General features: G+C 44.0%; 1 protein-coding gene across 4 annotated transcripts in view; it reads right to left on the bottom strand.

The window, feature by feature from the left end:
• The window catches only part of ARID1A (AT-rich interaction domain 1A), a 69,941-nt gene that overhangs the window by 41,939 nt on the left and 13,518 nt on the right, over positions 1-14,484 (bottom strand). For 2 of the 4 annotated variants that reach the window (XM_042995669.1, XM_042995670.1), the window contains exons 2-3: positions 1,880-2,092; positions 72-524 (exon numbers count right to left, since the gene is read on the bottom strand). In XM_042995669.1, coding sequence (XP_042851603.1) covers positions 72-524; positions 1,880-2,092 — 666 coding nt within the window. Of the gene's footprint in view, positions 1-71; positions 525-1,879; positions 2,093-3,180; positions 3,927-3,951; positions 4,281-14,484 lie in introns of those variants that run through there. The other 2 variants (XM_042995672.1, XM_042995671.1) reach the window with 2 other exon arrangements.

The following is a 14,484-nucleotide window of genomic DNA, read 5'->3' as shown; positions in this document are numbered from 1 at the left end:
TCTCGGGACAACCAATCCCCGAGTTGCCTGTGGTCACGTGTAGGGAAGGGTGAAAGGCAGAGGTGCCTTACCTGCGGTGGAGGGAAGCGCTGCTGGGAATAGGCAGTTTGCTGGGACTGCTGAGACTGGGGCTGAGGGTACGCAGCCTGCTGGGAGAGCGTCGAGGAGGCTGGCTGCTGAGGTTGCTGCTGCTGGTAGGGAGACTGTGCCTGTGGCTGTGAGTAGGGGGGCTGGCTCTGGGGGTGCTGCTGCGTCGTGGATTGCTGGGAGGGGTATGGAGTCGGGGACTGCTGATGTGGAGGCTGGGATGGCTGCTGGGAATAGGGAGGCTGAGAAGACGGGAGCTGTGGCGGCTGAGACTGCGGCTGCTGCTGATAGGAAGGCTGGGCGTGAGGGTTCTGGGATGGTGGCTGCTGGGAGTAGGGTGGCTGCTGCTGCTGGGGGTGAGGACTTTGCTGGTTGTAATATGGAGTCTGGCCCTGTTGACCATACCCACTGGGGCCTTGTTGTCCATAAGGAGGAATCTGTAGGAAAGGAAAGGATACTTTTAGCACAGACTCTTCTGGATGAAGAAAGGTATTCTGTCAGAAGCTACGCCCTAAGGATGGGTATAGAAAGCAGGCAAGCCAAGCCTCCCACTTAGAAGGCCCATGGTTTCTCCTACCATCCCTCTCTCAACTGAGCCAGGAAGGACAGCCAAGCTGGGTTACAAGTTGGTTTGTTTACAAGTAGAATGCATTCATCCACAAAAAATTTACACTATTTAATATTTGAGCAGCTTACAAGAGTTCAAGAGCAGCTGTTTTTACCAATGAACCTACTCTTTTTATCATGGCCTAGACTGTTTTTGTAAGTGCTAGGAATCTGCACCCTAGCCACAACGAATAGTCAACAGCAGCCTGGCTCAGCCAAGTGAAAACTGGGTTTAGTAACCCAGACAGTGTGCAAATCTCTAAGCTACTCGGGCTCTCTTTTTTCATTTAGTCTTCATTCAAAAAATATCTGAAAGCCTACCTGTTTACTTGTACTAGGCATGATCCTAGGCACTGGGGATATATTTGGTAAGCAGGCAAAACCAAAAAACAACAAAAAACAACCAACCTAATAATATCTACCCATCTTTTCCTCCGTTTTCTCGTTGGAAAAAAAAATCCAAACAAAAGAAAACAAAATAAACAAACAACAAAAAACCCCAAAGTGACAGTATCCTATTTTCTATATTTAAGAGCATACTTTAAAGTCTTAGAAGTAAAGTTAGGTTTTATATTCTGTCCATCACCATTTTCAGTATGAGTATTACTCAAATATAAATGATAGAAAATGCTGTCAAAACAAAAAAATGACAATAAAAAGATAATGGTGCAGATGGCCAGACAAGAGGAGATGAGGGAAATCTTAACATTTATAACAGCACTGTTAGCATCGTTATGGTTCGGTCTTCCCCTTCTCTTCTATTCCCAGTCCCTCCTAACCATTCATTTTGAATCAGCTATATGCTAAAGGCCTTGGGAAACGTGAAGGGTCTTTTCCATCCCCAGGGCTCATGGCATGAGGGGCTTTTCTTGGTAGCAGTGGATAGGTGCCTAGCTGCTGCCTTTCTTCTCACCTTCCCAGAGATCACTACTCAGTGAATACAAGCAGGCCAGCCAGGCCAAAGAACACAGATCTGTACAGCCTGTGGCCAGGGAGTTTTCCTTCAAGCACACAGGGGATGGTACCCACAACCTTGGCCTTGTAAGCAGCCTACTGGAGCCAACTGAGTTAGTTGGTCTATCCTCCTTTCAAGAGATTTAGATGCCAGAGACACATTCTGATTCTATAACTCAAGACCAGATCATGGACAGCAACAAGGGTTAAGGTAACTGGAGTCACCATCTACCTGCTGTGCATAAGAGAGGCCGCCCATGGTACTCTGCGCCCGGCCCTGCATGGCCATCGGGTACCGCTGCGGGGTCTGGGACCCATATGGCTGCCCTGGGTACCCATGTCCTTGCTGCGGTCCTGATGAAGGTCCCTGTTGTTGCGAGTATGGGTTAGTCCCGCCATATGGCTGAGGTCTCATCTTGCCCATCTGATCCATTGGACTGGATGGCTACAAAATAAAAAGCATTTCATTAACCTGAAGCTTTGATAGCCCCTGGCCAATATGAACATAAACCCAAGCGTATAGGTCTGTATGCCACATAGAAAAACAGTTACTGTGAAAAAGTAATGGTACAGACCCAGTAACCCGTGGGCAAGTCACTTAACCTTCCTCAGAACCTTGATTTTATCATTTGCAAAACAAAAATACCACCATGAAAGCGTCTTGTATAAGTGTGGTACTACTTGAGATCCAAGGGAAAAACCATGTATAGAGCAATGAATATAGGTACTCTAGGATGCAGAAAATCAGAACAAAGGCCCTGCAAGCTGGGAGAGGACATTGCTGCTGTATCTTGTTCAACACCACCAAAACTAATGCTTCAATACTGTGGTTGGGAATTCAAATACATAAGCATCTAGATGTTTCCATTCTTTAAATAGTAGAATCCCTTTTCTGCATATCTGTAGACCGTTCATACTATGGCACAAGCACTTAAATTTATGCTTTCTTCCAAATGGGTAACGTGGCTAAGTTACAGTTGTTGAGAGCCTTGGGCATCTCAACTGAAAAGTTCATCTCCTTTAATATTCAAGAGTTTGAATGTGTAAGAAGGATTATAACTTTTGTCCCTTTAAAGGACAAGGCATAGAGGTATACCAATAACGGAAACTCAAAGTACAATTCACAAGTATTTGGTTATACGTATAGCTTTCCTTCAGCTCTTTGAGTGACAAGTTCAATCAGCTCATTCACTTTCTGACATAACTCTACCCTACTGGAGCTACATAGGATACAGCCCAGCATATTTCCCAGCCAGAGATGCCTACCCATATGGATGTGGGCATGGGGGTGGGGTAGAGGGAGTGTCTCTAAACACCTTAAATAGATACACCCAAGTTGAGAAGTAGGCTTGGACCAGACACAAAACTTGGAAACTAAATTTTAATTTGGGAATGGGCAGTAGATATTAATACCCTGGACCTGAAGATCATTAGCTCTCAAATTAAGAAGGAGTTCAGTAGTTCCCAAACTTTAGCCTGCATCAAAATCAGCTAGAGGGCTTGTTAGAACACAGACTGATGAGACCCACACACCTGGGGTATCTGACTCTGTAGGTTCAGGGTTGGGCCTTGCATACATATCTGTAACAGTTCCCCAGTGATGTTGATGCTGCTGGTCCAGGAGCCACACTTAAGAACTTTAGATTATATCTAGGGTCCCCCTTCCTGTTCCATTATTCTGTAGTTAGTAAATTATTCTATAATTTAAGGTGTGTAAGACCTTAAAACAACAACAAAACCCCTCTAAGGGGAGGGAGGCACATTCAGATAGCTGGTTCTCTGTACATGTCTTTCTTGGGGGGCAGAGTACTACATAATTATTTTATAATAGAGGGAAAGTCAAGCTATCATGAGGAAAATGGATAAGACAAAAAGCTACAGAAACTATTCTTCTAAATACCAAGAGGAAAAAAGCTGAGGCAAAATTCTCTTAGGCTACAGCAAAATCTCAGCTAAAAAGGTTAGCAATGATGATGGGAGCACCCTTCAAGTTTCTAAACTACAGTGAATCACAGTAAAACTGTATCCCAAATTACTACTACATGTCAACATTATTAAAGTGTTGTTTCAATCATCCTACATAAACCATTTTTGTTTAAGTCCTGCCTCTGTGTCAGAAGCTCTAAGAAAGCTCTCAGTCATTAATTTTGGAGCTACACAGATTCTTTTGGGGCTTTTTAGGAAATTCAGATTGAACAACAATTGGACTAGTGAGTAATAAATGGCATGTGGTCTTCCCCAGATACACCTGGCAGTGAAGCCAAAACACCACCAGTCCTCCCCATACAGAGCTCAGGGGCTTACGCAGCTAAGTTATGCCAGATATAACGACCAGATCCTCATCTCATCCCAAACTGCAGCTGCTCTCCATGTGTCTCCCAGGTGACACCCTCTTCCCAGGTGAAGAGACTACATTTACTCAACAGGGAGACCAGCCCACTCTGGGTATCTCTGTCAGTCCAGGTCTCCCCACAACACAAGAGGGGCAGTCATTACCATGGTTACTATGGAGCTTCTAGAGCAGCAGCTATCAACCAGGGCTACAGATCAGAATTTTCTGTGAATTTCACAAATGGAATCTCTAGGGAGAGACGCAGGCACTATAGAGAGTCTGCAAGGGCTTGGGCCCACCCACCCTCTCCACCCCTCAAGATCCTCGGATGATTCAAATGTGTACTACTGAGATCTAGACACACTGTCCGATCACATTTTCTGTGACAGGTGACTATTAAGTACTTGAAATATAGCTAGTGTGACTGAAGAACTCGATTATTTTTATTTACTTTTAATTAAATTCATATAACCACATGTGGCTAGTGACTATCATATTGGACTCCACAGTTCTAGAGCAATGCTCACAAATCATTTTCACCTTTCCCTGTCCAACAATAGCTACAAACTCCCTGTCTACATCCTGGACACTATCACATAGAAAGAGCAAAGAATGTAGTACATCTACAGACTTGGGTTCAAATCCTAACTCTACCATTGTCTGACCTTGAACACAAGCCCATCTAAACAGTGACTTTTTCATCTAAAACGCACACAGCACACTACACCCAGTGCCTGGTATCTAAATGCCCAATAAATAGTAGCCATTATCAATAATGATAAATAGTGCTTCTGCCTGGCTCCAAAGCCCTGCACAATGTGCTCCAGTTCTACACATTTTTTCATTCTCACCCCAAAATTCCCCACATAGATACGAGCCCAGCTCCATGCAATGGTCCGCTGCCCTGCCCTCCTGTCCACAATGGATTCCACCAGCAGAACCCCAACCCTTCAACATGAAGCCACTTCCCATTCTTCAGCACAGTCTGATCTGTCACGTTTCTAAACATCCTATGGCAAATTCAGTCAGAATCATAAGATATGGCACTTAGTTGTCTAATTAACTGACTGCATCTCTCAAGACTACGTTGTAGGAAGCCAGAGATCGGGTGTTTTACCTTCAAAGTCGTCCCCCACCCTGCCCCACCACCACAGACCCCAAGTGCAGAGCTAGGGCAGTAGAATTTCACTGTGCCAGGCTGCCCTACTGTAAGAAGTAGGCAGGGGATACTATGGGGAGAAAGTCCAGATCAAACCCCCTTTAGGGTCAGGGGCATACCCTAAACCAGGTTATGACTTTGAGGGAAGAAAAACAATGTGGATTGAACTGGAAGAAAAAAGAGGGCAGGGTAGAACAAACAGCTAAGGGGAAACAAGTATACTTCTGAGAAGAATCTTACGCACCATCCTACACCAGAGAGGTCTTCAAAATTGCAAAGGCATCCCCAAACCCACTCCTTAAAAACAAAAGGCTAAAGGCCAGTTAGTTACCTTTTTCTCCCTCGTATCTAGGGTCCTGCGCCCCCAACGGAGGACACCTACTTAGCAGAGGCTAGTTAATAAACATTTCAAGGATCTCTCCATCAACTTTAGGAAATCTTCGCAGTCCAAAAATAAATGCAAATCAAAGAAATTCTTATTCTAAAAATAAAACTAAGACATTTCCCTTTCCTGGACATCAGACTTCTGACCTCCTCTCTTCACCAAAGAGTTCTAATCAACAGAATATTCAGTTTAGCAAACTAAAATATATTCAGTTCAAACAATCTGATTACTCCGATCTCATGTCCAAGTTAAACATTTGCTCATATCAAAAGGGGAGGTAAGTCGGGACCTAACTCATACTTGTGACATTTAAAACCATTGTGAAAGATTTGTGATTTGCAGTTATAGATGAAATGCCATCTTCCAATCTCTCATAACAGAAAAGGGGCTTTAAATCATCACTAATCAGTTTTATTGGAAAAGAGCAATCTCAGGCCAGAAAAATCCCTACTACATGCAAGACAGAAAAGCCAGTATCAGCAGTCTGCAGACACCAAGAAAGGCAGGGGATGGGAAACACCAAACTCTGGCTGCAAAGAGCCAGAGATTCCACTCTGGGAATGATGGAGAGGAAATCCTTTCAATGGGAAACCACAGGAGTAGATTTTACTATGATTACACTTCAAAAGCAAAGGCTCTGCCACAAAGACACATAATTGAGAGGAAAATGCTGCCCCCTTGATCAGGGAAGTCGGGCCCCTTGCTGTATATATTCTCCTGCATTCATAAAAACATAAAAATTAAAAAAGGGGGGAAAGAGGCATAAGAAAAAAAATCCACCACCATCCACCACTTATCGCTTTCCAGATTACTGACAAACTGCCTGTCAAATAAAATGCATCAAAAGACACAGTTTAGGGGCATCAAAGCCAAGGAGGCCTAGTAGGCTAGACCTTCCTCTAGCAGGTTGTAGACTGTCCATTGGCATAGAGTCCCCCTATCCTAAGCAGAAAGAATTACATGCCCCTCCAGACCAGTGAGCTAACGGGATCCCTTACAACTTCTTATTGACCCCAAGGAAAGCCATAACAATCCTCAGGGTTGCTGGGATACAAGAAACTGGACTTCAAATTCTCCAACTTCTGACCATGACGGATAGAGAAGAGAGCAGAGAAGCCCCCCGCCCTCCCCTGCCTCCTGTCAAACTTCCAGGCAGAAAGATACTATTCACCAAAATGTATCACACCATGTTGCAGTGGCACCAAGAAAGACAAACTCAATGTTCTTGAAATGAAAGTCCAACTGAGAAAAGCTCCAGGCTTTTGGTCTCAATCCAAAGACGCAGAAAGGACGTGACCAGGCAGCAACCGTAAGGAGCCAGATTTGGTATCCCAAGACTGGCAAGAACAAGACGGGAGATGGATGGGCCGGGGCTGCGGAGACGGTGTCCATCAGAAAGCAGAAGTCTTGCCTCCCATTTGTTCTGTCATCCTAAATGCCAACTAGACGGGGCCAGTATAAACTTGGTGCCATACCCTGGAATTTGGACATTTAAATATTATTTCTTACTCCTTGTGTTTTCAATTCGTTCCTGGCCAGATTTGTTGTATGACTTTTAATAATAACAATAAAAAAAAAAGCATCCCTGGCTCTTTAACCGAAAGAACCCCCTAATTGATTCCCACAGTAATTAACCTGCATTTTACCTCAGAGAGCGGTAGTTAAGGAAGTCGGCACTGCTATTTATAACTCATCTCAAATTGAGGGCAGACTGCCTAAAATCTAACACATCCCAGCTGTACTCCTGTTTGAACTGGGGCCAAGGGAATTTTTTAAAGCAATCTTGGCACCGAATGAATGACACCAACAGTATGAGAGCGCGAGCGGTTGTGTTGTGGTGACGTAGCACTGGAGGTGGAATGGGAGGGGGCCAGTGTACTGTGATCCCTCTCGTGCACGCCTGCTGCTCGCGAGTCCCAGTACAGTAAGCTGGGAACCGCCCACTGAGAGCCAAACACAGGAAAAGGCTTTTCCTGTGGAACGCCTTGAAGTGAGAAACACATGGCTAATCTGCATAAACGCGAAGCCACACCGCCCCTGCCAGGAAGGTTAGTGCTCGTAATCTCTGGCCATGAAGCTGGCTGCCTGGGAGGACTTGGACTGGCGCCTGATAACCCAGAAAGAGCCGAGAGAGAACAGATGGGTAAGGACCCCGGCAGAAAACAGCCCCGGGTCACGTGACTCGCCACATGGCCCCGCCAGCACAAACTATTGTCTGGCCGCGGAGCTCCCATACAAAGGCACCCGGCCTCAGCTTCCTGTGATTACAGGGACAGGCGGCAGCTGTTGATCCAGTTCCCGTTCGGGACCCTCCCCTGTTGAGGAGCATTCCAGGCGGGGCCAAATATAAAAGGTAAGGACTCTCCCAACCAACGATTTCAGCTTCCCGCGAGCTCCACGTGGCTCCACTGGGATCCTAGGGTGGACAGAACAGACTCCCCTAAAACGAACCACCCTTTTTACCCTGGTACACATTAGTTAACCAGAATAAGTCGTTCTCATGGTGTCCCCCTCCCCAGCCACACACATCTGTATCCAAAGCCGCCTCATCCTTTTCTTACTCACTCTTCCAGTATTTCGTGGCTTTGAAAATTGTTCAAAAACCCTTACTCCAACTGAAGAGAAACTGCCCAGAAATCTGTTTAGTTCTGTCCCCAGACTCTGCCTCCTAAAGTAAAGAGACTTCCTTCATTTGGGTTTTCGTTTAAACAGGTTTCCTTACTGTTTATGTGACCTAGGACAATAAAACATTCCTTAACTTCCTATTAGCCTCACCAGAGTCATTAAGATTTTCTGAAGCTAAATTGAAGTTGATGATGGGATAAGAAAAATACTCATCAGACATACCAACACCTGACCCAGGAAATCAAACCCACTCAGCCCAAGATTCTTATTATCCTTCTTAATCTCAGAATCATACCCCAAATTTTCTACTTTACAAGAGATGGAAACAATTCATTCTAGTTCTAGTTCATTCGCATTCTAAACAAACTGGTCATCTGCCTATGGTGAGAGAGAAATTACCAACATCTACCACTCCGAAGAGACAGGTTTAAAAACTAAATCTTTTCAAATTCCACAAGTGTCCAAGTTGAATATAAATTAAAAACCCAGGGGCGCCTGGGTGGCTCAGTCAGTTGAGCATTTGACTTCGGCTCAGGTCATGATCTCACAGTTCATGAGTTCGAACCCCGCGTCGGGGTCTGTGCTGACAGCTCAGAGCCTGGACCCTCCTTTGGGTTCTGTGTCTCCCTCTCTCTCTGCCTCTCCCTCGTTCATGCTCTGTCTCTCTCTGTCTCAAAAATAAACATTAAAAACAATTTTTTTTTTAAATCCAAACTCAATGAAAATCAACCCTATTCTGTTTACAGAAACAATTCTATTTTTTAAAATATTTATTTTTGAGAGAGAGAAACAGAGCATGAGCAAGGGAGGGGCACAGAGAGATGGGGACACAAAATCTGAAGCAGGCTCCAGGCCCTGAGCTGTCAGCACAGAGCCTGATGCAGGGCTGGAACCCACAAACGGCGAGATCATGACCTGAGCCGAAGTTGGCCACTCAACCAACTGAACCACCAAAGCGCCCCTGTTTACAGAAACAATTCTAGAAGATTAGGGCATGTTCCTCTTTGCAGACTAAGTAAGAACTCATTTCAAAGACATCACTTGAAGCACCAGCCTGACCAAACCCCTAAGAGGGGCTGCAACCAGACATCAGACTTGACCTTCCAACCCATACCTGTCTCTAAAGTGATAGAGAACAAGGTGCCTCTCTCCCTGGCTCAGAGAAATTCAGGCTACTGTGCTCCATCCTTCCAGATCAGATGAACAGAGAACGCTAACTAAGGGTAGGAAAAAAAAGAGAGGCCAAAGGGGTAAGAGTCATTGAATCATCTAGCAAAACTCAAACAGATTATGAGAGCCAACTGTAATAACCACCTCACAGCTGTCCACCCAAAAGAGGCATGCCAGAAAAACCACAACCAGGTGGCTGGTATTTTCTTTATTTCTTCCTGGGTTCCAGAAAGAGTCCTTCAAATAATGCAGCTACAGCACCAAACTAATGAACTTATTAACAAATGATCAAGGCTTTCTCATCCAGAACACTTTCAATTAGCCACCTTTCACACAGAAAATGCTCTTCTGTAAATGACAAAGATCACTTTTTTGAAAGACCAAACTTAGCTAACGAATCTCTCCCATTTCCAACGACTTACAAAAGCCTCTGAGAAAACCATACAACTTCCTTTTTTTTTTTTTTTTTTTTTTTTTTAATTTGAGAGAGAGAGAAAGAGAGAGAGAATCCCAAACAGGCTTCACGCCCATTGTGGAGCCCGATGCATGGGGCTCCATCCCACGAACGCTGGGATCATGACCTGAGCCAAAATCGAGAGTTGGACACTTAACTGACTGTGCCACCCAGGTGCCCCAAAACACTAGAAACCATACAACTTCTTGAGAAAGCATTCCTCTTTAGGTACTGCTTCAATCCCAGGGCTCTAAAAACAGTAAGGCCTCAAGAAGATGATTAAACAGGAACTGAAATGCCATCTGACAAAATTAAACATCCCCTTCTAATACAATATTTTAATCTCAAGAGTAAGGCAGCAGCACAACATGGTGAGGAGTACTAAGCTGAGAGGACACCTGGGTCCCCATCCCAGTTCTCTGACTGACTCCCTGGGGTGAGCTGGGGGTGGGGAGGGGCAAGGCACTAACCGGGTTGTACCTTAACTTCCTCAGCAACACAATGGAATCCTGCCCTCCAGATTCCGAATCAGCAGCTCTGGGACAGGGCCAAGAATCTCCTCCGGAGATTCTCACGTCCAGTCTAGGAGCATTTGGGCTACATGCCCTCTTTCCCAAACTCCTCCCATCTCCAGCACCAAGTGACTCTAGAACGCAGATGCACCTGTCCAATTTCCTTAGCCAAGAAAGGGTCTGAAGAGGGCAGTGCCTGGCCAACAGAGAAACAATCAGGAATGCACCTCAGATTCCCAGATTCCCAAATAAGCAGCATTCTCAGTCAAAGCCAAGCTTTCCTAAATTCCTATACCCGGTCCCTGGATTATCTTGTTCGCCTGAACACGTATCACTAACGTACTATATACTTATCTTGTTCACCATCTGTATTCTAGACTAGAATATAAGCTCCAGGAAGGTAAAGATTTGTGTGTAAAACAAACTTTCCTACTTTAAAAGTAGGAAAACTGTCGAAGAGAGAGTGAAATTCTAGAGGCCTTGCAATTCCTAACCTTGTTCGTGCAGAGGAAATGCTTTGGCCCTGGGTGGCCAGTCCCACATAATGGTTACGAGCTCTGCCCCTGCAATGCCTTCAACTTCTCTCTCAGTTTCTGCAACAACAGAATAGAGACAATAGTAGTAGCACCCTCAGCGCTGAATGAGTGAGTTGATACATTAAAACAAAACACTGTTCCTCAAACCAGCAGGATATGCTCTGGCCTCACTATCTCTCCACCAGGTACTCTTTCTTCAGGTATTAGTCTAGCTCTCTTTCACATCAAATAACACTTTAATCTGGTCTTCCCTGGTGAACCCATCTAAAATTTCAATCCTGCACACCTCTTATACCTGGTCCATGACAAATCTTTCTCCTGAGCATGTATCACTAGAACACTCTATGGTTTACTATTTATCTTGCTTAATGTTGATATCCTAGACTAGAATATATAAGCTAGTGGGTGGGTATGTGTCTAGAAGAACTAGAGGTGGATGTGTGTTTAATTGACTGCTATATCCTCTAGCACCCAAAATGTTAGCTATTATCATCCTACACAAGTCCCAAATTTCTAGAAACAAAGCTTAGCAACCAGAACACATAAGGTCTGGTCCCCATGCATTCCAGACCAGAAACCCAAAGTGGTCAATTAGAGGTTAACTAACAATCAAATAAATTAAGGTTATGCTTTTTATTTATTTATTTTTAATTTTTTTAATGTTTATTTATTTTTGACAGAGAGAGAGAGACAGGGCATGAGTGGGGGAGGGTCAGAGAGAGAGAGACACAGAATCTGAAACAGGCTCCAGGCTCTGAGCTGTCAGCACAGAGCCCGACGCGGGACTCGAACTCACAGACTGTGAGATCATGACCCGAGCTGAAGTCGGACGCTCAACCGACTAAGCCACCCAGGTGTCCCAAGGTTATGCTTTTTAAAACAGAGAAAAAAGTATAGGCTTTGACAAGTCACCTCCCTTGGCACCAGAGCCATCTGTAAAACGGGGATTAAAACCTAACAAAGATATGAGACAGCTGAAGTGATTAGGTATGTGAAATGCTCGTTAAAGTACCAGTTCATAAACTATACATACAACAGACATTACTTCCCTCTCTCTACCCTCAATAAGAGGAAGAGCAGAATGGGTTGAAAGCAAAGTTTCAAAGTAAATGCTTAAGAATCAAGAACACACAAGTCAGACATCAAAAGGATTGAGGAGTCCAGTTTTCAAGCTCCATCTACTTTCAGTCTGTTCTCCCAAAGGAATTTGTTCAGTAGCTCCTCCCAAGAATCCTGACGGTAAATAAAGCCCAATAGTTTTCAACCAGGACAGTACTAAATCCCTGAGAAGTGTTTGGAAATAAATGTATCCAAGTGCCTTTTTTTGGTTATCATATCAACTCTGTGGTGCTACTGGCATTTATTACCTGGGGAGCAGGATGCCAAATGTCCTGCAATGCATCTCCACACAAAGAAGAGCCTCGATGAGAAACAATGGACTCTAGCCCATTACAAGTCCAATCTTAGATGGAGAATTTCCTGTAACACTTGACCCTGGAGCAGTGAAGGGAAAGGGAATCAGAACTGGCCAGTACCCATCCCAAGAGCCCAACATTACAAAGTCACCCAGTAGCCACGGTAATCATAAATAAAAATTTACTTTTAAAAATGGTTGGAAGATAATTTACTGAATGAATGTGGTACTTCTCCAGTGCACTTATTACAATTTAATTATGGTTATTTGTGATTATTTACTTACATCTTTCCCCACTAGAAAGTACTCCATAGAGGCAGAAATTATGAATCCCGTGTTCACAACACAGTGACTGATACATTGTAGAAGCTCGGGAAGTATTTGTTGAGTTACTGTAAGCAATTGGCAAAAGGAAGGTAGGCCCTCACAGGTTTTCCAAAAAAAAGTTCTGCCATTAAGATTTATTACACTGGCAAGTCCCAACTATCGTATGTATGCTTCAAAGTCAGTAACAGGACTGGGTAATTAAGTGAGCCAAAAAAATGTTATTATCCCCAAAACTGAGAAACGGGGAATATGATCAAAGTCTAGGAAATCTTGATGGTGTGCAAGAAAGATCGGCTGGGATACTGCATCCCAATATATGCTCAATAATTAAAAACAATGGGCAGATCTTGCTACCCACATAAGGTGGGATGGATTGACACCAGGAAAAGGTACTTCCTCCCACAAACCACCCTTTGGTGTTTCTAGGAGGGAAAGGACCTTGTGGATGGACCACAAGCCCAACTGAGTGGTGCAGTTTTTTAGACATTTTCTGCCCTGCTCATTTGTCATTTATCATTAAGTCATATGGTACACTTAAGGAATACACGGAGAGGCAAGGGTCATGTAACCTTACAGAGATTCACCCAGGAGGGTACACAGCAACTTATCTTTAAGTTTATTTATTTTGGGGGGGGGGGGGGGAGAGTGCGCACAAGCGGGAGAGGGGCAGAGAGGGAGAGAGAGAACCCCAAGCAGTCTCCACGCTGTCAGCACAGAGCCTGATGCAGGGCTTGATTCCACTAATCGTGACATCACGACTTGAGCCGAAATCAAGAGTCAGCCCAGCCGACTGAGCCACCGCAGCAACTTTTCAATAAAGTTCAATAAAGATAACACTTCTAAATCACACCTACTTCTGACCTAGTTTCTAAAATACTCCTCCTTCTTCCATATTAAACTGCTTTGCAGATAACTGCTCAAAAACAAAAAAAAGGCAAAGGCAAAAACTGCTCCTAGTCATAAAACTTTAAGGCCTCATTTGCTTTCTCTTTAAAAAGCTCTCCTTTTCCCCACTCCTTTTATTTTATCTATAACTCCAAACTTGGACTGGTCTTGCATGGGTTATATAAAAAGATCCTAAATTTCTCTAAGTGCACAGTTCTACATCCTGCCAAAATTTCTCCTTCTGTACTATAAAAGGTGTCTGTGACACATCATTGAGCTGTAGGAACTTGATTTACATGCAGTCGGAGATTCCGTTTGTCATCAATCCAATCAAGTCCTGTATTTCAGTAAAGACACTGAGAAGCAGCAGCAATGCCACTGTGTTTATTTAATTCCTAGTGCTGCCTTGGACCACTTTCCAAAAATGCCAGTCTCTCACCTGGTCCCCCTAAGTTCACTCTGAACTGTAACAGGCACGATCAAGTAAGTTAAAGAATGGCCCAGGGCACAGCCAACCTTACTAAGATTATAGTGCCTCCAAATCTTCAGGCTTTTTTAAGGTCAACAATTCCCTGAATGAAAAGCCAAGAGTCCCGTAAATTGTCCAGTTCTTTTCAAAGCTCCAAAAGTACATTGGTACCAACCCTCTCTACACCACTGTTCACACAAATGTGTATAGGAGACCCTGGCTTCATCATTTATACTAGAAATACATTGGACCAGACCGATGTTACCAGCTGTCTTTTCTGAAGCTTATTTGTCTCTCCTCTTTATTTGTTATCTCTGGCCAGTATAATCAAATTGAGATGTGTACTTGGCATGCTAAGTTATGCAAATCTAGCTAAAATTTATCTCTTCCTCACCCCCTTACCCCAAGTGTGTTTGGCTCGTACACTTTTATTCAAGGCACACAGAATTTCCTTTTGGTGAATGTGTCTGGGTGGATGAACCCAGCTATCTCAATCTCATTTTATTTTAAACCAAAATACCATAATGAGACCGCATATTGGTCACTTGAGGTTTTATGCAGGGGTTTTA

The sequence above is a fragment of the Panthera tigris genome, chromosome C1, assembly GCF_018350195.1.
Source record: "Panthera tigris isolate Pti1 chromosome C1, P.tigris_Pti1_mat1.1, whole genome shotgun sequence".
In the NCBI taxonomy this organism is placed as follows: domain Eukaryota; kingdom Metazoa; phylum Chordata; class Mammalia; order Carnivora; family Felidae; genus Panthera; species Panthera tigris.
Note: the sequence above shows the minus strand (reverse complement) of the source record. Positions and strands in the feature narration are given on the sequence as shown.